General features: G+C 42.1%; 1 protein-coding gene across 5 annotated transcripts in view; it reads left to right on the top strand.

The window, feature by feature from the left end:
* PHACTR2 (phosphatase and actin regulator 2) overlaps window positions 1-23,120 on the top strand; it is a 129,814-nt gene that overhangs the window by 29,522 nt on the left and 77,172 nt on the right. The window contains exon 1 of one of the 5 annotated variants that reach the window (XM_086869041.1): window positions 20,418-21,031. The exons of the other annotated variants lie outside the window; for them this stretch is intronic. Within the exon in view, the coding sequence (XP_086725167.1) occupies window positions 20,962-21,031 (70 nt within the window). The 5' untranslated portion in view covers window positions 20,418-20,961. Of the gene's footprint in view, window positions 1-20,417; window positions 21,032-23,120 lie in introns of those variants that run through there. 5 annotated transcript variants of the gene reach the window in all.

Below are 23,120 nucleotides of genomic sequence, written 5' to 3'. Positions count from 1 at the left end.
TTGTCCTAGTAAAATGTTCTTTTTTTAGAAATAAATAAGATTACCAATACTCTTTGCACTTGGTGCTTTGGCTAGCTTTTAAGAAGCCTTAACATAATAAATGATAATGACTTGTGTTTGATATTGCATGACGAGGCAGAATTTTCTGCTGGAGGAGAAGGATCCCTGCTCTCCAACACAGAATGCCTGTGGGCAAGAGATATCCTGGCAGGCAAAGGTGGTAATTCCTCCAGGTTTTTACACTCCTCAGCATCAACAACTAATACTATTGAAGTCTTGACAGAGATACCACTTGAACCCCATTATAAGTATCTGTTCTGGAATGAGTCACATTTATTTTAAAGGCCAGTTTTAGGGGGGATGAAGAGGGAAGCTAGTGTCTGAAAACCATAGAAACAGATTTTCCTCTGTGTAGGGTGTTGGTTTTTTTGTTTGCTTTTTTTCTGTTTGTTGGTTTGGTTTGATTTGTTTTTTGCTGGTTTGGTTTGGTTTGGTTTGATTTGGTTTTTTTTTTTGGTTTGGTTTGGTTTGGTTTGGTTTGGTTTGGTTTGGTTTGGTTTGGTTTGGTTTGGTTTGGGGATTTTTGTCCTAAGGAAGAAACCAGTTTGGTTACTATCTGCAAAAAGTTAAAATAAGTAAGGATTGATGTCTGTACAACTTACCAGCTATTCTCAAAGCTTCTTATAACATTAGTTTTCTGAATAACTCGAGGTATTTTTTTCTCATGTGGAAACAATGACTGATGCTTGCCATGTTTAGAAAACTACCTATATACCATTGAAATTGGTTAAAAGAATCCTTTCAGACAATAACTAAAATCTAATTGTAAAAAAAAAAAAATAAGAAAAAAATAGAAAAAAAGCCCCAAACCAACCCAACAACAGATGAAGCTAAGCCATACTGCAGACACTATGGCAGAAGGTAAGGCTGTGATCCAGTTTCTTTCATGGTTACCATTGATCTTCCTGCTCCCTGTGGTCAGCTTGCTCCAATCCCCCAGTGGGCTTCAGCCCCACGGGCGGTATGGACACACTCCCTTCTCCAGGCAGCTCTTCTAAGAGTCCAGCCACTTCCATACTTTGAGTGCTATAGGGAACACATCCATTTCCAAAGAGCCTGCAGGGTGCTGGGTAAACTGGGTAAACAGCTGGGTCTGTAGGGGAATGTTTAGGGATTTTGATTCCTAACTGGGATGCCAGTGTGGGGACTGTGCAGCTGAATACCTCTCTGTATCTGGCCTGTCCCCCTGACATCTACAGGGATGGGAGAGCACCTTTGAAAACCCTTGTGGTGTCATCTGGGCACTTAAGAGATCAGAGAGCAGCAGGATTATTTGCATCCCTAAGCTCAACTGCCTGATTAATTTGTTCTTCAGCAGTCTGACAACTAAAATGTAAACACTCTGATGTATATAAACTGGATACCTGCCCAAATCCTTCCTGGAGAGATGCTATTTCTGGCAATACAGAACTGCAGAATATTAGCAAAGCTGAGTGTTTTAGCTACTGAGTGTTAGAAATAACAGTTTGGTATCAGTGTCAGTGAATCAGGCCTCTGTTATTAAACTCATCATGCTGCTGAAGAGACTTTCAAAGTCAGACCATGGATAATTGTTGGGCAAAACTCCATCTTCTGCTCCACATAACAGAAATATCTCTGTAATTCATCTCTCTTCTCCTCTGCCATCATTAACATTATTTTCTGGCCAAAACTGTCATTTAAAAAGATCAGTGTTACTAATAGGTCACCTGTGTACACTTTTAGCTGTTATGTTTGATGCCATTTTGTGGGGTTTAGAAACAATGTTTAAAAATTTTTAAACAATTGTTTAAAAAACAATTTTAAAAGTCCTTTCTTTTAAGCGTTAGATTGCTTTTATTTTTATTCTGTGTGCTGAGACAGCTCCACATAATTGTTGTCTCATGTGTTCTTTTAAAAGCCTTTCCTGGAATAACAATTAAATATTCATCCATCTGTGTAGGGCACAACAGGACAGTTCTAGTCATATTTTTTGCCTATTTTGGCATCAGCTGTTTGTGACAGGCTATCTGCAGGTATTCATTCAGCTGCAAGGCTGCCTGCTGCTCTGGGCAGGGCAGGGAAGCCAGCAGCCTCCACTGGCAGGTCCTGGGCTCCAGCTTTGCTGCACACATCTACTTTGGGCCGAACACATCAAGCCTGGAGACAGCAGTGAGGTAACAAAACTCATTTTTAAAATATAGGAAGGTTTGGAAATAACTTGGCGGGGGAGAGGGCAGGGGAAAGCAAAATATAAAAGCAGCAAGGAACTTGCAGAAGCAGGAAGAAAGAAGGTGTGGAAACAGAAGTGCCCCTAAATGATGCATTTTTAGAGGGGATTTCCTTTAAGGAGTGAGATCAGCAACATCCCTACCCCCAGAGCTCCTAATCAGCTGTGTCCTGCTGAGACAGACATCTCACCTTAAAACAGACAAGTTTTATACACTCATTCTTACCAAGAAGAATGCCAGTGTGATGTGCCAGAGGCTTGGGGGAGGAATCTCATGGGGGTGAATGGTACCATGGTGAGGTCCCGTGTCATGCATACCATGCCAGTAGTGAACAAAACCAGGAGGCCTTGTTTCATGTTTCTTGGGGATTTATATGACTTCTTTGCACTTGGATTATTATTTTAGCAGTAATGAGCTAGCTGTGGTTAATTGTTACCCTGAATTATGTAGGTTCTGCAGCTGTGGCTGCAGGCTATGCCTTCAAGTAAAAAATGTGTTTTAAAGGGACTGGAGGTTTTGTCTGTTGTACAGCCTATCTCTGAGGAATATCCAGTAGCAACATCAAACTTTATATTTGACCTATGCTAAAACTTAGAGCTTTCCATTGAGGTGAGACTTTAACTCCAAGGCCTGAAAAGCTGTGGGATGGGGAGGCTAGCAAGTGGTCAATTTAGCCTTCTGCATGACATCATGTGTTCACAGGAAGGGTAAGAGACAGAGGAAACTGTGGACGGAAATTCCCTTGCTTTTGAAGTAACTGGTCATTTTTGTCTTTCCGTATGTCAATAGGACTTAGCATTATTTAAATATAAGACTGCTGGAATTGAATGCTGCTTGAGGATTTTACAGATACTGTGTTATATCTTACCTAATTCTGAGGCAAACAGGGTGTATTTTTCTAAAACACAGAGGAGGAAAAAAAAGCAGACAGAAGAACAAAACTGGGAGGAGGATTTCAGTTTATGATCCTGATTTCTCATCAGTTCATGGTGTTCAAAAACCTCTAACCTAGCTGAGCTGATCTGTGTGCAGAACTAGGGTAAATAACAATCTCAGTGAGTTGTAAGGTTCATTTGTTGCCCATAAAGGGCTCTGAAATCCTTTGTCTATCTAAGGCTTAAGCTCGTCTGAATTGTCCCTATGAATTTGGAAAGCCATTAACACAAAACCACTTGCAATGGAGACAGTGGCAGTGTCAGTACAGGTTTGTGAGCCCTTGAGACAATTCCCAGCTCCAGCAGCAAAATCAGTCACATCCTTTGGCAGCTTCTGTTTTGATCTTTGATGGTACTTTGTCCATGTTCTCCCCAAGTGTGAAGGTGTTTTTAGAGGGGACGACTGCACCTCCTTTTTCTGTCCCACTCCTATGTAAAGGGGGCTATCTATGAAGCCATGTTTCTTTTATTGGGTCCATTTGCCATGTTGTGTAGATCACAAAATTGTTAGCTCATGGACAATAAAATAAAAAGTAAAAAGTAACTCCTTTATACTACACAGTGTATTCTAATTTGAGTTCTATTTTCACCCATGCCCCCAGCTGAAGTGAACACTCTAGTGTATCACAGGTCACTGTTTGCCAGAAAGTTGTATTTCTTCTTGTTACAATTTTAGAATAATATACATGGCTTATACCCCTTTACTCAGAAGTTGGAACAGAGTGCTTACAAATCCATGACCTTGGAAAACATTTCTGTGAGGATTAAACTTCTTTGTGATGTTGCTGTTCCCCGTGTTATTTTCAAGTCTCTGTACACATAGCACATAGAACGACTATACAGGAACTTGCACTAGAGGTAGCCAAATGCTGTGTAGCACTAAAATGATGGAGCATGTTATAATGTGGAGATAGTCCACCCACCCTGCTGAAAATGGTTCTCTTTAGCTAGAAATGCTGTGGTTCCACTGTGCTGACACACACTCATGATATTTTAAGCAATGATTCCAGTTGCTGCAGTGCTTCTTATGGAGGAGCAGCATGAACTCTAGCTGGTTTGGAGAGATGGTGTAACACTGATTTTACTTACTAATAATTTCTGATTCTTCTTTCTGGTAGAAGCTGGCAGGCATCAAACCGTCAGGTTCTGAATTCATGCCCTAAGTTTGCATCTTCTAGTTGTGTGGCATTTTTGGCCAGCTGCCTTCAGCCCCCTTTTATGCACTTTGGATCATCACTGCCACCTATGGTGAAAAAGCAAGTGTCATGTACAGAAGCAGTAATCCTAGTTTAAGAGGCAGCACTTCCCCATACATTTCTAGCACAGATGAAACCAAAACTGCAGTGGCCAGTTATTCTGACAGGATAAGAAATCAGTCCAGACAAGGAAAGGTTGTATTAAGAAGCACTGGCAAAAATTGTTCCAAGAAAACCAGCCTGTGTTCGAGAGGTTTCAAATGCTCCAGGCTGAGGGGGCTGGAAGTGAGTGGCAAGGGGCAAACAAGATTGCGTGACCAAAGAGGTGGTGGCTGGTAAATAGGATCTAGTCTGCTGCTCTTTCATCATCATTCATTGTCTCTGACAGAGAATCTTTTATGATATGTGATACCTAATTGTGGGGTGATTTGCAGGGGTATTTCTTTGGGCTCAAAAAGTAGACTGGATGGAATTTTACCAAAAAATCCTCCCTTCCTCTATTTTTTCCCCTTTGTCTCACTATTTTAAGCATTTTTTTATATTTTCACATAAAACGTTTACAAGACTTCTTCCTGAAGTATAATTGGAAAATATAAGTAGCTTAGGACTATAAGAGTACCTAGCAACCTTCTCTCAGCAGACAGAAGTAAATCCTGAATAAAACTGCTGAGTCTGTTTCTAATCACTCTTGCTGGCAAGCAGGGCCCAGCAGTCCCTGGGGGAGCATGAAGGTCCCCAGGCCAAAGTGGGTGTCCCCAGCTGGTGCCCTGTGGCGAGGCAGGGTGTTGGAGAAGGCTGGAGAGGCAGGGTGTTGGAGAAGGCTGGAGAGGCAGGGTGTTGGAGAAGACTGGAGGGGCAGGGTGTTGGAGAAGATTGGAGGGGCAGGGTGTTGGAGAAGGCTGAAGAGGCAGGGTGTTGGAGAAGGCTGGAGAGGCAGGGTGTTGGAGAAGACTGGAGGGGCAGGGTGTTGGAGAAGATTGGAGGGGCAGGGTGTTGGAGAAGGCTGGAGAGGCAGGGTGTTGGAGAAGACTGGAGGGGCAGGGTGTTGGAGAAGACTGGGCAATGGGATTTGTTACCTACACCCACGGAGTTGTGTGCTTGACAGCTCGACACCAGAAGGGATGTCTCCATTTGCTGCTGGAGATTCAAGAAGAAGGAAGTAGCCATATCCATTCGAAGAAATCCATCACCTTTACTGCAGGTACTGGGAGATGGAAGCTGCTGTGGTTGGTACTGATACCTGTACAGAAGCATCCTCTCCAAGCACCCCATGGGGGCAGAGGTACCAGCACAAGAACTTCTTGCAGAGCAGACAAGTGGGGGTGATTTGTCTGCTTTCATCCCAGAGGAGACAAACTTAATCCAGACTTGTCAGCAATGAGGTACTGAGTTGCTGGAAATATGAGTCAAATAGTGGACTTGAGTGAAGAATTAGGTCCCTCTTAGTGTCCAGGTTTCAAATAAAGCAAAGGGCTAGGGGAAAATGAATTGGCCAAGGCCAAATATTCACTTAATCTTAGTTTTCTCCACAACATCTTTCCTGTAATGCAACTATCAGAGATTGCTTATTTTGCAACATATTGTATGGGAATCCCCCTTTAAATATATTTCTGAAAAGCAACAGAATATTTCATAGCAACATAAAGGCAACTCTTTGTCTCTATTGAGAGGCAGGCACAGTGGGAGACAATCCCAGAAACAATTTTTTCACCCATGACTTGACCATTGCTAGAAGGCATGCACAGTGTAGTTCCAACACAAATATGACAGCAGCTGGTATTTCCACAGGAGACAAAGTTGTGATCAATTCGTCCTAGCTCCAGCTCCTGCTGACTCACAAGTCCCTTCTGTCTTTCTCACTGGGACTTGAGTCAGTCCAAAAAACAAGGGGTACTTCATTATGGAGGCTTGCCTGGAAACCATGTGGGGAGATGAACTGAAAATATGGCAATCTCAGGCATAAAATTTGTGCTGCTGGGAGCTGTTTATTGACATTTAAATCATAGTTCAGCAAGACTTTGGTATGGCCTTAGTGTCAGGGAAAATGGTTTGTTGATGGAAGAAGCCTATAGAGTTCATGACTGTGATTTTATCACAGAAACAGGCTATATATTTTAGCTGCTTTTTTTTTTATAGCTGCAGTTGTTATATGGCTCCTTTTTATTCTCTTTTCTGTTTCTGTTTTTATTGTTTAATATTATTAAAATAACTAACATGACACATTATTCTGGTTTAATTTCAAGTGAAATTTGGCAACTTCTACTGGTGAGATAAGGTTTAATTGCTCTTGGCATTTTAAAAAGAAATGCAAATGAAAAAGATATTAAACTGACAAATTATGACAGCTCACATAACACTTTTTACAATGGATTTTTTCCATGCATTTTTAACATCCAGAATAGTCAGCCTTAATACTACCATATTTACAATAAATCATTATTCTAATGGAGACATTTTGCTTTGTCAGGCAATACACAATCAGCAGTTTTCAATAAAGAATCTGAAAACTGTTTAACATTAATTCTATGACACAAACTCATAAAAGCCTGACAATTTATAAATGGGGCCAATATGCTGCCCTTAAATTGGGATATTAAGGAATAATTAGAGCACAGTAAGGGCAGGTTGCCAAACATAACTTTTAAATTCTCCAGTTTGTATCGCTTAGCACAGTGATTGTAATGTATTATATGCCTTCTGTAAGGCATAAACATGCATTTCCTCCAAAACAGCTTAAGGCGCCCGCAAGAGGTTGAAGTAGCTGTTTACTTTGGCGTGGGCGGCTTCAAGAGGCATAAAGCACCACAGAATTCAGGAACAGCGATGGCTTTGGGGTTAGAAAGGGAAATGGGATGCCATGGTAGAGTCTGCTTCTCTCAGTTTTCCTACAAAACTCAGCAATGGGGTTTTTTGTTTGTTTGTTCTCTCCCTTGGGACCCCATGAAGGCCATGTTTGCTCTGGGTGAACGGAGCTCCTTGAGGCAGCTCTGACCACATTGATATGCTGTGGTGCCTTTTGCCCAGCAGACATTAATCTGAGCCCCTAGACAGCACAGTCACATCAGCACAGGGGGCTGGACCCCGACTGGTGAGCCAGCTGGGGTTAGATGGGGTGCAGGGTCTTACACCTGCACAGCATTCAGCTCAGGACACAGCTGTTTTACTTTGAGCTGGAGGATCTTTCAGCACTGTGATGCAAACAGGCCTAAAAGCCTGTTTTGGAGGTGCCATCTACCTTGATGAATTACCTGTCTTGTTTAGAAGCTGGAGAAGGTTACACAGTGCCATGTGAGGGCATCTTGGCAGTTCCTGAGATTAGATAGTCTAGGTACTGGGGAAAAACCACTTTTTTTTAACCTACATGTGGGAATCAAAAGTTAATGTGAAGTCTTGAGCAAGATTTTGAGGTCCCTGAAGATGAACAATTTACTTTGCAACATCTAAGGGTGACAAGCAGTTCATTATATTATCTTATTGTCCTCAAGATAATGTAATATCTATGTTCCTTGTTTTAGCTCTGGGTGTTGTCACCCCAAGACAATTCTTTAACTCAAATACTAGAGGAGATGAAGTAACTCTACACAAAGCTCTTCATTTTCACACAAATTTCTGTCACATTTGCAAACCCTCAAGTTCTCTTAAGTGTTGTGTATATTCTCTTGTACTGTATCTCAGGAAACCTGACTGCAAAGAAGAGCAGGAAGGTACAAAACTGGCAAAGTAGACACACTACTCAGCACCATTAGAGTCTTGTTTTGAGCTGCTGGAGGAGAAAGGGTAGAGCCAGTGTTATTTCCCAGGATGTTACCTTCTTCCAGGGAGGATGAAGAAGATAGATTGTGGACTTCCCTTCCTCTCTCAGGTGGGAGCCTGTGTACTGCTTTACTCTGCTCTGCAGGTGAAGGAGTCAGTGATATGCCACGTAAGCCAAGGGGCAATTTGTGCAGCTGTGGTTTCAGAACGCTTTTCTGAGGGCAGTGTTTTTCCACTGCACTAGAAATGCTGTGTGTGCATCAGTGAAGTCTTGAAGTCTGCTTCTCCCTAGTCCCATTGCCTGTTGTGACAGAGAAACACTGTAAGCTGCTTTGCAGAATGGCTTGCAAATCTGGGGACAAGATTGCCATAAGTTCCTTCATCACTGCTTGTAATCACAGCTGGACTTCTTTGAGTTTTTTAAGTAAAATTTGAAATTCTGAGGGCAAATTCAAATTTTTTTCCCCTTGTAAAGTAGATGGCTCCCAAGTGTTAAAGTTTGTGTGCATCTTTTCAGACACAGATAGGTTGTGCATCCATTTCACAGGAGCACCCTCAGGGTGAGCAAGGTGATGGCAGTAGTCAAAATCCTTCCAAGATCAGCATTTAACTACACTTTTGTGTCGTTCTTGCCTCTTGCCAGGATCTCCTTTTCCTCTGCTCTGCCTTTAAGCTTTTCCTCCAGGGCAATAAGTGCAACCTCATGCAGCTGATCAGACTGCTAACGGAGAAGGGGGTGCCACCGTGACAGCGGATATGTGCTCACCTGGAAAGCACCACAAATAAACTCCCCAGCATATGGTGGATGGAGTTGTGTGACCTCAGGCTTTCTTTTCTCTGCTTCTGGCATGCCACACTTTTACACCTTTGCCTTTTACAGCTTCTCAGGAAAGCACATAAGTGTCCACGGGATGCAAAAGTGGTGCTTCATGTGCAAAGCTTCTATTGCCTGCTACCTAGTTGGATTGGTCCCCATAGCTCCTATGGTCCCCTTCACTTTTACATTCTCATGCTGGTCTGCATGCTCTGTTTGAATCTGCATGATGGGTTTATTTTTATTTTTTTAATTTTTTTTTTTTTAACTTTTTTTCCTTCTTCCTATTTTCACAGTGTGTTACAGACAGAATGAAAAAGCGAAAAAAAAAAAAAGTATTTTGATGATATTAGTAGCTTGGCAACCATAAAGCTTTCCCATGGCTTTGCAGAGGAATTTGGAGTGCTTACGTTCTGTTCTTCTCTTTATCTTGCTATGCACTGTGCACCAGAGCTCCAGTTCTGCAACTGATGCCATGAAAGTAGGTTGCTGTGCTCAAATCCAGGGTTTTTCTGAGTCTTCTGAGTCAATTCAGTGTATGCAATGCTGATTTAGATTGCTTCCAAGAGGAATCACCCATTGGCTGTCTCATACTATCTGGAAGGGGGAGTAGAGTAGATATTAAGGGGGATATTAAAAGTAGCTTGGTTTCTAGGAACAGAAACATAAAACATTTACTTGTATCAAACTGGGCTGCTTCTCAGCCAAGGGAAAAAGTGAAGGAAATTTTCATGGGCTCCATTATTTGCCTGCTTGCCAGCTCCCTGTTAACATCAGCTGGACCCAAATGTGAGAAATTAGAGATTCTTTACATAGGTATGAAAGGACTTCCCATAGTTGAGAAGTCGCCCCTAACCTATTTCAGCTTTTACTCTGTCAAAAGTGACTAGTCCAAGATATTTACCATTCTTAAGCATATCAGCATTTCCACTTTGCTCCCAATATTTTCCTCCTATTTCATTATACTAAATCAAATTCCATTATGTGTTCATTTATAGAACAAGCTGTGTTCTCACAGTATTTATGGATGGCTGCATCACGTGCTTTATGCAGGTCAAGAGACATTGCAAACACAAAGGAACAAAGATGATTCCCAAGCACACCAACGCACTCCTCAGCATGTGGAGGACTGATTGCAGGGGTGACATTCAGCCACTGCATGGACCCTGTGGAGAGTTTGCAGTGCTTAGAGACTCTCAGAGATGGAATCCTGGGCTAGGTGCATCTTTCCTCTATGTATAGGAGGGATGCAAGTACGGTAGGGAGGCAGGGAGGACCCAGCCTGCTGCAATGTGTTTTAGTCTATAGTAGTGAGTAGGAAGAGTGCTGCAAAAGAGCTGCAAACAGTTGGCCACATGGAGGCACAGAGCTGACGTTTATTTTGTAGCCCAGAGATGGAGCTGGCACGGTTTTCTGGCCTTCTGTTTGTGGTTTGGGAAGGCAATGAGTTGCCTGTGCTCAGGAACATTCTGAAGTTATCCAGGTAAGGTTCACAATGTATCCCCTTGGTCTCTCTCTTGTGAGAGAACTGCATGCTTTGAAGAAATAATTATTAATCTTCCTTGCAACAATTTTTAAAGAGAGTAAATGAGGTAGACTCCTAAGCATTAGCTAGTGAGTTTGACATCAGTCCCAAGCAAAAATGTGAAACAGATGATACAGAGACTGAGCCAGAAAGAATTAAGAGATTGAATACAAATAATTTTAATTAACATGGGTTAGAGGAAAAACAGGTTTGAGGGAAATAGTTCATACATATGTCTTGCTGCATGAGAAGATGCTTGGCTTGGTTCTGATTTATAGAACCTAAAATGATTCAAAACCTATATGCTGCGTATCAGATGGGTTCTTCTGTGCCCAAATGCCAGGCTCCAAAATACAAGTGTATTTTGGGAATTGTTGTCACTCATCAGGTGTGATTCAGGAGGTATCCAGCAAGAACTGGTCCTTTGCTCCAGCTGCCTGGTGCCACTGTCCTTGACTAGCAAGAAAATAGGGAGTTATATTTAGGCAAGAATCAAATGCATTCAATATGGGCAAAGGAAAGGCCGTATAATCAGGGACAAGACTCATTAGATCATAGTTACATATTGGGAGGCTCAGTGTTGAGAGACAGTGATTTTCAAAAATACTTGCATAATAGCATTATGCTGGAAGCATACATGCAGCTGATGAGCTCTGTCTGAGAGAGCTGAGACACTCTTACATGTATTTGCAACATGGAAAGGTGCTGTCCTGCTGTAGTTGGAGCCCTGGAGTGACTGCTTCAGGAATACTAAGGAAGCTTTGGTGTCCCATGCCTTCCTTAAAACACAAAAATCTGAGGAGGGTTCAGGAAGCCTTGCAACAATGTACTCTGAGTGACTGTAAAAGAAAATTTTGTAATTCTGAATCTCCTTTGTACCTAACCCAAAAATCCCTTTGCAGCTTTCTAGCCATAATAATCCTACATATTGTTCCATTGTTTCTTACTAGAAAATACTAATTTTGACCTCCTAGCTCCCATTTATGAATAAATATCACAAAGATCTCTCTGTAGAGGTATATTGTTGGCAGCAACAATACATGTCTACACTAACATGCCCATGTGTATCTATATTAGATTAAAATATTGGTCATTGATGATGCTGAATCTGTTTGAAATTTGAAAAAGGAAGGTGACTGCGAAGTAGCACAAGTAAAAAACAATATTGCACAACTTATGTCAGACAGATTGCTAAGAGGGCTGCAGATGGGGGGTCCTAGGTGTTAGAAAGCCTCCAGCAGGATGTTTCCTAATCAACACTCAGAACTTCTCCTTCCAGTTTTAATAAAGGCTTTGTTTCCACTGGGTCTTGCTGCTTCTGCCTTAATTGCCGCCTGTCGGACACAACAGAACGGCATCGCTGGCACACACAAGCCTTGGCTATCCTGCCTTCTCAGCACCAGAAAACCTCGTTGACATGATGCCCATTATACTGCTTTTCAGTGCACAGGTAGTTAAAGGAAAGATGTTTAATTCTTTCTCATTGCCCCAGAGTCAGCAGCAGCCAGAGATCCTGTACAAAGCATTAACTCATGTTCCTTTCAGGTGGTGAGTACTGGTGAGAGAGGGGCCGGCAGGGGTAAGCCAGAGCCAATTAAGTCATTTATATCCACTCACACCAACGGAGGGGCAGATTCTGCCATTATTCCAGCATCTCTGAAATCAGGCACCATCCTTGTTTCTAAGTGTTGCTGTCAGCCTGTCAGTGTGGCTGGAACTCTTACACATCTGCAGAGAAGACCATGGATAAACACTGCCTGGGTGTTAGAACTAGCAGGAAGGTTTCACCAGCTAAACCTGACTTTTAGTTTACTGGTGCTGCTCTTGCAAGGCAACACTTTCCAGTCTTATTACCATTGCTTTTTGCAAGTGCTGTGGCTTTCTCCTGTGTATTCCAGAGAGAGAACATTTTTTTTAACTTTTTTTTTTTTTTTTTTCAAATCAAGTCATTTAAATCATGCCCTTCCATTTTTGATGTCATTCTTTGTGTGGCAGCTAAGAATCTTACACCACAGGGCACCCCTGCCAGAAGAGGCCTCCTGAGACAAATGAGCTGGAAGCAGCAGTGTGGGTTGTGGTGAGGGTGAATGCTGTTGTTGGAGCATGCAGACAATGTCTGCAAACTCCACAGTGCCTAAAATAACAAGCAGTTCATTAGGCCTTAAATATGTAAGTATGTGTGTATTTATATATATATATAAGTATGTATGTATATATCATATGTATATGATAATACAGCCTGCTGATGAGGGCCCTCGTCTGTCCCTCTCTGCACCTACTTAAAATGCAGAAATTATTGGGTTTTTTTGGGGTTTTTTTTTGGAAGAAGAACAACTAGAAACAAGAGCCCAGCTCTATGCCACTATGCTAACTACTTTATTCTCCTTGCAAAAACACGACAAGTATTTCCCCCTAATCCTAGCTGGCAGGATGAAAGTCCTCAAATACTGGTACTATACCAGCAAAAAGATCAGGTTATTTCTGTCACTGGAAAGTCAGAGAAGCAGGAATTAATCCCTTCAAGCAGAAAACAATACTGAGTCAAGAACCACCCCCTAAACTGTTCTGTGTCCTACCCAAGATATCGCATGGATGGACAGAAAGGGTCTTTCCATCTAAATGCTGTTGTGTGGGATTTAGGCTGGAAATAGAGCCCCTGTAACAGAGATGACAGCCTCACTACCCAGCACTGCCATATCTAAGTTCATCCCTTGGGAATGGGGACCCTAGGGGAGAGAATAAACTTTTTCCGCAAACAAGCCTTCTTTGGACAGCCCCATGTCACTTGAAAACAAGAAACAAGAACAGTCTTCAGAACTCTCTGGGACTCTTCAAAAGGGACTGGGCTCTATTTCTTCACCAGTGTGAGTGCTAGCAGGGCACTGCTGTGGTGCCAACAGTTGTGGTGGTACTCCCAGGGGGATGTTTAGTTACTAATGAGGAAAGCTTCAGTGTACAGGTCATTCTGGTGCCTGTGTGGCTGGGCAGCAATGAAGGAGGGGGTTGAGGACTGTGGAACTGAGAGTTTGTGGATCCAAGCAAATTTCAGTTAAAGGAAATAATTTCTCACAAAGTTGTTTCTATATTACGCCTTTTGCAGATCCATTTGCTGAGTACTGTGGGGTACTCAAATATTGCAGTGAGGAGGAGTCTGAGGTTTGCTTTATGCCATAGCTGGTCACCTCTCACTGAGCACACTGTTCCACCTACTCTATGTTTTCAGGATAAATGTGCTCTTGCTGTACCTTCTTCTCTCCTGGCATGCAGAAGAGACTGACTATGATGGAAACAGCCACCACACACAATGTGCATTCTTCATAGCAAGGGGAATGGGAGTCAAGGAGTCAGCTCTGGGAGTAGGATTTTCTTGTAACCTTTTGCTCACATTCACAAACAATGCCCTATTGTGGTGCTGTTTCCTGCAGATTATTCTAATAACCACTGAGCAGTGAAGCATGAGCATGTGTTCAGATTTCTTACACTGAATTCTAATGTGATAAAACATGCCAGCTTTCTAAGAGTCAATAAAAATGCACAAGGAAGAGAATTGGATAAGGTGGAGCACGTGGAACTTTGTTGTAACTCTCAAAACTTGGAAGCTTCCTGGAAGAGATGGATATTATACCTAAGGACACAAAATGTTTGCTTTCTCTTCTGCTATTTTATAGCTTGTCAATTATATTGACACATCTCTTCTTTAAAAATGCATAGCCTGATGTAGGTAGTAGAGCTTTCATGAAGGCTTGATTGCAATTATAATGGGGATAGGGTTTTTCGTGCATGTGAAAAATACATGGCCCAGGGCCTTGCATGGTATTTGAGCCAGTTCAAATGCTGATCAAATGCCTTTCCAGGGAAAACAAGGAGTCCCAGAGCTCCTATGGGGCTGTTTTGTTGCACATGTGCTTGGGCGTTAGAGGTCTTTACCGCATCAACAAGTTTGTCGTTTATTAGGTATAAAACTTTTTGTCGGTGAAATACATTGTAGTGACTTGAGTGAAACAGCACCAAGGAGGAGCAGAATGATGACTCATTTTGGCAGTTCAGTACCAGGTTGTTGGCAGCAGACTCCTGTCGTGTGCACGGAAATGTTCTGTCTGTGGAGAAGGTCACCCTTCCCCATGTTCTGGGTTGTCTTTTGTCCTTTAGACTGACTCAGCTTTTAGCAAGCAATAACCTGAGGGCTACGTAATGTCATGTCGTTTGGAATAGTTTGCAGCCAGACAAATTACTTTCAGTGTAAAAATTAACACACAAGCCTAAAGAAACTTCAGAAAATATGGGTTTTCCCTACTAAGGTGTTATGGTCCATTAGTTAACCAATGTTGCTAGACAACGTATGCAAACAATGCCTAGCATGAATTGTGGATCCAGTTGTCTCATATTAGTTAATTTGATGGGCCAAATTATTTATTAAACCACCTAATATTTATCATATCATAAGGAAATGCCAGATTTTAATAGGTTACTAGCACCATGGTAGTTTAATAACACTACTAGTTGTATAAAATGTTTCATCTACTAGTTTAATAATGAAATACCTTAAAAAGCAGATTTTTTTTCCTATTAGACTAGTAAATAGACATCTTTAATATGTCTTCCTTTCTATACCTCTTACAGTCTGTGGGTTTGAACTGCAGGAAGTCTCACTGCTGGAACTCCTCTTCAGACTTCTAAAAATATTGTGAGATTAATAGGATGGTTTAACACAAATGTCTGTGCATTGAGAAGGTTTTCAGTGATGCTGACCACGCAGGAAAATGTGTGGCTTTTTACCTGGGACAGCATGCAACTGACTTACATCTGTTTCACATCTATACATGGATATATGCATAATTGTAAATACATTCACTTTATGATTTTTTTTACTTAAACACAACCTGCCGTGTGAGGCCAGGAGTTGGTACTGAGTGCTGAACAAGGGTTAAGTCTCTGCACCTTTAAAAAAATTGACTTTTATTGGCTTGAGCTGCAAAGATCTGACCTCTGACAATGTAATGTTATTTTAACCACACTTTGTATTGAATTGAATGGAAGTCTGCCTGGATCCAGATATCCCATGCTGGGACATTGAGCTTTTGTGAAACTCAGCTGCACAAAATGAAGGTGGCCCTATTTTGTCCCTTAACCAAAAGGTAATCTCTCTTATGGGCTGCTCTAGAGAGGAAGATACTTTTTTCTCTGTATACATTATTAAAAAAACTAAAAAGCACTCTGTGCTTTCTTCAAATGTTAATTTGAATACTGCACTCTGATTTATGTTCAGCATGTCAGGATAACGGGGATAGAAAGCACAGGACACACTTCTTGGTTGCATAAATACACTGTAAAACATTCTGAAAGTTCTCAGTCTGTCTCCAGCAATGGACCATTAAATAAGAGGAATAAACATAGAAGGGACCATTGACCTGACCTCCACATAATTTACTTTATGACTGCCAGCTACATTCACAGATTTACAGGCACTGGGTTTTATCACCATGTGTGAGTCAAGGTTGTGGTTCATAATTACTGTGCAGTTCATGGGAAAACTCTAAAGACATCTTGTGTTGTATTTTAGTAGTTTAAGTGAGTGGGATTTGTGCTTGAGAATGCTTCAGCATGCCCCTTGTCCTGCTCCATCACCTGCGTAGGTGAGCCTTTATATAGACTTCTGCTTACTGATTTTGGGGGAAACAACTATTTACTGTGGCACACTGCTAACATGCAAGGAAATGTCTCAGGTATTCTGGAAAGGGTAACTGTTTAAAAAGAGAAATGGAGTGGGTGTAAGTGTCCTATGTAGGGTACCTTTTTATCACCAACTAGCACAGTTCTTTCTCCAAGTGACTTTACAGAAAATAATGCCAGTCTGGATTTTGTGGGTAATACCCCACAACCAATGGGAAATCTTCCATCCAGAGAGCCCAGTACAATCCATTTGCAGTGCACTTCTGCATGGCATGGTGCTGGTCCTTGCACCCACATGAAGTTTTAGAGGGAGTTTGGCATTGCCGCCTGGCTCCGGTGGTACCAGGGATGGTGGAAGGGGCCACGAGTGCCACCCAGGTAGGTCATGTTTTCACAAGGCATCTTCTTGGGCTAATGTTTTCTACAGTCAGATACTTGCAAAACACACTGTAAAATTAAGTCCTTTTTCTCTCAGTAGGTGACATACCGGTGAAGGCCTTATTACTGGCTCTCCCACATCAACTTTGCTGTTTTTGTACTGGAATGTAATTCAGTGAGCCACAGAACTGTGAAAATGTCTGATGTACTATTTTTTTTTAAATAGATTTTCCTCACAGAGAAGCTATCTTCCTGGGCATTTCTTCCATCAGCCCAATTTAATTGGATTGTAGCTGAAAACAATAATATTACATTTACATTAGCTTTAAAAGTCTCTGTATTTTTGCCCCTGCAGCTCGTCTGGCTCTAATGCTGCTGAATTTTAATTTAATGATTTTTTTTTTTTTTCATTTGAATTGACTAAATGTGCTCCATTAACAATCTGCTGTATTAAAAAAGTATTGAGAAAAAAATGTGTAATATTGATGTTTAGTCTTGGTAAAATCACTTTTCCCAAGAACCACTCCTGCCTTATTTAATATAATTGTTTTACTTTCCTTGTGTGTGGGTTTGCAACTGAATGAACCTGAAATAAATCAGGACAAAAAAAGGACAAAAAAGACCCCCAGGACTAGCGTGGTTAAAGCATGCTGGTTCCCCAGCCACCAGCAAGTCAATGAATGACACACGAGGATTTAAATAGCAAAATGAGACTCACAGATTGACACTTGATTTATACAATCACCATGTAAAGACTAAATGCCACGCATACAGGAGGAGCTGGAGGCAAAGCTCACCAGGCTTTCAGCTTTGGTAAAAGCAGCCCTCACTGGAGGGATTCTAGCAGGTTACCAGATCAGAATTCTGCTACAGCACACTGGCAAGGGTGCAAAGCCTGAGCCTTTTTAGCCCTCCCTATGCACAGCCAGGCACACTTGGAAGTTAAAAAGGGATGATATGTTTCCCAACATCAAGGATGGCTTTAGAAACTAGTGGTGTGCAAAACCTATTGCAAAGACAGCTTCAATTAAGAGAATGAAAGCAGCTGATTCTGAAGATTCAAACCAAAACCCCAAATGTGCTTGGGAGGGGAGAGAGGTGCATGGTGTGCATGTGAGCATGAAATTGGACCTGATGGTATCTTGGAAGCAGTCACACCTCTCTGACGTTTCCACCCAAAGCATGTGGCCCAGCCATCAAGGCCAGCGCCCTCAGAACACATTCCCGTTCCGGAGGTGTTAAGAATCCCTGTCAGAGCAGGCTGTGAGCCTTGGCAGCTCTGCTTGCTTGCCTCTGGCTGCTCTTTGTGAGCCCTGTGGATCCTCTTTATGAAGAGCCTTGTGGGGAGCTGGGGCCAGACAGGCAGAGAAGGAGCAGCCTCAGTCAGTGCTCTGCTAGTGCTGGTGTGTGTCTGCAGCCATCCAGACCATGACAGAGCCAGCAGCGAAGGGACATCGCTTCCCTGTTAAACTTCTGGGGAATACAGGTGGAAAGGGGGATACTCCACCAGCCCTACTCCTGGGAAAAATGTCAATTAGTGTTTGCATTTCATTGAGAGGCAAGAACTGTGAGCAAAAGCCTCAAATCTGGAGGAAAGACAGTCTGTACAAAAGCAGGACATTCGTTTTATGCCTTTGTTTTGGACACTTGTAACTGGCTGTGGGCTTTCTTACAGATCAGCAAAGATGCAGGCCAAGCACCACAGCTGTAACCATGGTAGGTACAAAAATAACCATGGAATAGCTTGAACTGGAAGGGACCTCTGAAAGGTTATCTAGTCTAACACCCCTGCAATGAGCAGGGCTATCTTCACCTAGATCAGTTGGCTCAGAGCTCTGTCCAGCCTTAAATATGTCCAGGGATGGGACATGTACCAGCTCTCCAGACTACTTGTTCCAGTGTCACGCCACCCTTACAGTGAAGGATTTCTTCCTGATACAGAATAAAAAACCTACTTCCTTTCAGATTCAAGGAATGGCTATTCCCCCCTTGTCCCAGCTACACATACTCTTGTGAAAAGTCCCTCTCAGCTCTTTTGTAGGCCCTATTTAACGTACTGGAAGATGCTATAAGGGTCCCTGAACCTTCTTCTCTTTTCTCTTTTTTGAACAACCCCAGCTCTCTCAGCCTGTATTCGTAGGAGAGGGGCTCCATTCCTCTAATCATCTACATGGCCCTCCTCTGGACTGGTTCAGACAGGTCCATGTCTTTCGTGTTCTGAGTAAGTCACAGTAATCCAGGTGGGGTCTCACCAGAGCAGACAAAGGGGATTTTCCATGATAGAAAACTGTCCAGGTCCAGGGAAACTGCTTTGTAGCAGTTTTGTGTAGCAGTGAAAGAGGCTGACAGAAGATAGGAGAAAGAGTCTGCCAAGGAGGAGTGCAGTTGAGCAGGATGCCCTCACACCTTTTGTAGCACATTCCCTCCTCCCATCACCCCAAATGAAACGTGAAAATGGTACCTTGGGGATAATAACACTTCCCTAGGACCAGCAAGAGGTGCTCACATGCTGTAATAATAGGTTCTGTGTAAGTGCTGCAGATGGAAAGTGGATATTGGCTCAATATTTGCAAAATGGGAATAATAAGCTCAGGTCATCCAGAAGACTGTTCGGTGAGTGTGGTGCAGGAAAGAACGTCCACCACCAGCTCTTTATTCTGAACTCTGCAGCCACCGATGAATTAAGTGTACGATGTCTTGCTGTGAAGAATAAGTGGAACAGACAGGAGGAGATGTCTGACATACATTTTGAGGTGTATTTAATATTGTAGTGCTTCCGGATTCCACTAGCATGCTAGGGGTTTTGGCTTCAAACCAATGTTTGCATCAGTACCATGTGTCTCTGGAACAGCAGTGCTTACTTTAGAGTTGGCTATGAAAATAGTTTCCATTATAACCCCTTGTTTTCACATGCTTCTTTTATTTTATTTTGAAAATCCTCTTTTGAGTCAAAAATTTCCATCTGTATCTTTGCCAAAAGGTGAAGTTTTTCCCCCTTCTTTTTCTTCAGCTTGGAGAGAGAATCTTTCAGATGTTTTTGAATCATGGGAGAGTGGAAAAAATGCATTTTCCCAGTAGGATAAAAAAAAGTCCACATTTCCACAGTAGTAGAAACATACGGGAAAGGAGACTGGAGGATGAAACTTGCATTTTGGTCCAGATATTTCTGTAGTAAGCCAGCTTCATAGGAAAGGAGTTTGATTTGCTGAAGGCAGAGATGATTCTGATTTTTGGGAGTTAATCAGGCATGGGTCCAGGTTTGAAACTTTGCTGGCATTCAGGATATTGTTCAAGGTAGTGTCTTTACAGCTGGCCATTTAAAAGGAAAAGAGCCAGTCCCCAGTGGACTTCTGCCCTTCAGAGCTAATTACAGTCCAGCAATACATTTGAATTCATTCTAAAATCCAATTGAATGGAGATGAACTAGAAGAACACTGGTTCCAAACATTTTCAAAATGTTTTCTCAATTCTCACTCAAGTCAGCAATTGGATGTTGAAGTCATGTGCAGGCTGATGCACTTCAGAAGGGTCAAAGTGCACAACAAGGTGCACACACATGACTGGCTTGAGCAAATGAGAAACTTCATCCAGTGCTCCTGCCAAAATTTTTTTGTTGAATGTCTTTTCCCCTTCACATAGGCTAGGAAGCATCAGCGCAAAACTCTGCTGTGCTATGTTGTTTCAATGTGTTACATTGAATCGGTTAATAAGCAGAAAAGAAAAATGGAAAGGGGAAGGGAAAAGGAAAGGGAAAAGGAAAAGAAAGATCTTGGCATCTGACCATCATGCTGATGAGTGATCCTGCACCCCTGTGCTGCTTTCTGTTAACTGCTTTCTCCTGTTGAGAGCTATAGTGGATACACTACTACTAAGTCCCCTCTGTGTGTTCCAGAAAATACACAAGATCTGAACAACTTGGGGGCTGATGACACGGTTGTGACCCTCAGTTTCATATTTTCTGGCTCTTCTGAAACTTTTAACTATGCAGCCTGCACGTTTCATTAAACCTTTTGCTTTCTATCATTCAGAACCTGCTCCAAGTGTACATACGTTTGGCAAAGGCGTCCAAAACGATGTGTTTATTTTGTTTCAGCGCCAAAAAGCAGTGATTCATTAAGGAGCTTGGAAACATAGAGGAAAAGCCACAGCCAGCAACCACCACACGTGCCCTGAAGAGCAGAAAGCTGTGTTTTCCTAAGGAAAATGGTTAGTGCAGCTGGATCAGTATCATGGCTGCCTTCTCTGAAGCAAGAAGGCACTGCTGGGCAGGCTGGAGTGCGCAGAAGTTCTCCTGGACAGCTGGGTTTTAGCCAGGAGGTGCCACAGGCCGCTGTTAGGCCCAGATGGGAGAGGGATAAAATGCCCAAGGGGAATTAGTCCAGCTGGTAGGAGCCTTTCCTTGAAATGATGAATTAGGAACCTCCAGTACCATGCCACTGCTATGGTGAAGACAATGAAAGGTGCAACAGGCCCTGAGAGAAGAGGTGCAAGAGGAAAGGTGGTCACCTGTGGTAAGAATAGGCCTCCAGCTGCCTTTAGCTGCACTACTTGATTTTCCCTGCTGGGGACATGCCAGCTTGTATCAGTGAAGGGGCCTGTTCATTCTGTTTATTGTAGCTACTGATACAAACTTTAGCAGCAGCTAAAGCTTTTGAAAACCTGGCAGAAACCCGACTATTGAGGAACTCTACACTCCAATGTGTCATTGTTACGCCACTGTTTTCTTCTTCCCCAGTGGCTTGAACTAGGACAGGCAGAATGCTATTTATAATTTCTAATGTAGTCCTTTTTTGTCTTTCATCATAAATCTGGAACCCTGGACAAAATTGAAATCTGGTAACAAACACACTGTTGATTGGAAAATGTCTGATGGTTATTTTCTGCCTGGAAAGGAAATTCTGTCCTGTGCTGTCACAGTGCTGCCACAAAACAGGAGGTGCTAGGATCCAGGATTCAGTATGAGGCACAAAGGAAATGATCATGCATGAAGCACATTAATATCAAGAGTTCTTGCAACTAACAGTCATAAACATGTAGAAGACTTTCTGAAAATTCAAGGTTTAAAATTTAAACCAGGACTGTGGAATTTACATTGTTAAGTATTAGGGTGTGACCTTACAGACTTTGGGTAATATGTCACCTGCTGGGGAGTTCTTCACCTGTTTTTCAGGAATATCTGATTTAGGCTTAGGGACATAATGTGATCAGTATGCCAGTTCCCCTTGATGCTTTAAACAAAGACAGAAGGTAGCTTTTTCCAGCATCAAATGAAAACCACTTAGCCCTTCTTAAAAGAAGGCAAGAGTCTTATCCTCAAGAGCCCACATTTCTTATAACATATTAGTTTTCAGTAAATTCAAATTTACAAGCTCCAACACATGTGTCAGATGGGTCTGATTAATCTCTTGTTTTTTTAACTTTCATAATACTACACAAGTAGTTCTCCAAAATCTGTATTACACCACTTTTACTACTTATGTGAGAAGTCTTTAGGCAGCAGATAATTTTTCAAACAATAGATGTGAAAGTAATAGTACTCCAAACAATTAGTGAAATACACTGAGTCTGTGAGAAAATGAAGGTTCCTGTATAGGCCAGGCTTGATGAAGCAAAGCAAGGGAACTGACTCCAAATCATCACAAGCAAAGTGAACAAACATTAGCAACAAGTGTGGGATGGAGGGAAAGGTCAAAAATCTCAGAGGGCTTCAAAGTTTTGGAATTTGCCTTTAAGGAACATTAGTGAAAGAAAATACCTTTGAAAGACATTGTGGAACAGAACTGGCTGGGATGGAAGCACGTAGAAATTGAAATGTAGGAAGAAAGCACAGTGGGGGTGTAGGGCAGTTTCTGAAGCTGAGGAATATGCACAGGAGTAGAGTAGATCTGCTCTTCATGACTCACTAAATATTTGTGCTGGGACCATTTTCATTCTATTTTCTGCCTTTCAACCACACACAGTATGTTAATTACTTTAAAAGTCCAGTGTGTACAGTACCACTGAAACTGCAATCTGTTATTAAAATGACAATGGAGATTTTTCAACATACTTGCAAATGTTCAAGTCTGTAGAAGTCATTCCTAGAACAACTTTAATATAGGAAATATCAGTGTTAAGTTAAAGGCTACAACAAAAGAAAGCCACAGATCAGATGATGAAACCACACAAGCAGATCCATAAGCATTCATTACTAACCATTTAAAACCATATTTATGTGGTTTTTATGCAAGTTTCCTCCAGGCAGGGTTAAACCCCTGAGTCAGAGAGCACAAAGAGAGGCCCATGGCTGAGGGCACCTAGCACACAGCCTGGGTAATAAATTATTGAGCTCCTGTTGCCATGAATTGTTTACCTGCTTCCCAGTGTTCAAAACTGGCTTGCAAACCGTTATGGTGAATAATTTAGAGTAGCAAACAGGCTTGCAAGTGCAGAATCTATTTGGAGATAATTTGTGAGCAGAAAAAAACCCTGTCTGTGCCAAATCACCAGGAGTGGGTTTGCCCAGCTGTGCTGTTTCTCCTGCCTCTGATGGAAAAGATCTAGTGAGGATAAATAAGAACAGACATTGAAACAGGAGTTGAGATCACCTGAATACTAAAC

This window comes from Cyanistes caeruleus, chromosome 2 (genome assembly GCF_971803275.1).
Source record: "Cyanistes caeruleus chromosome 2, bCyaCae1.hap1.1, whole genome shotgun sequence".
In the NCBI taxonomy this organism is placed as follows: domain Eukaryota; kingdom Metazoa; phylum Chordata; class Aves; order Passeriformes; family Paridae; genus Cyanistes; species Cyanistes caeruleus.
Note: the sequence above shows the minus strand (reverse complement) of the source record. Positions and strands in the feature narration are given on the sequence as shown.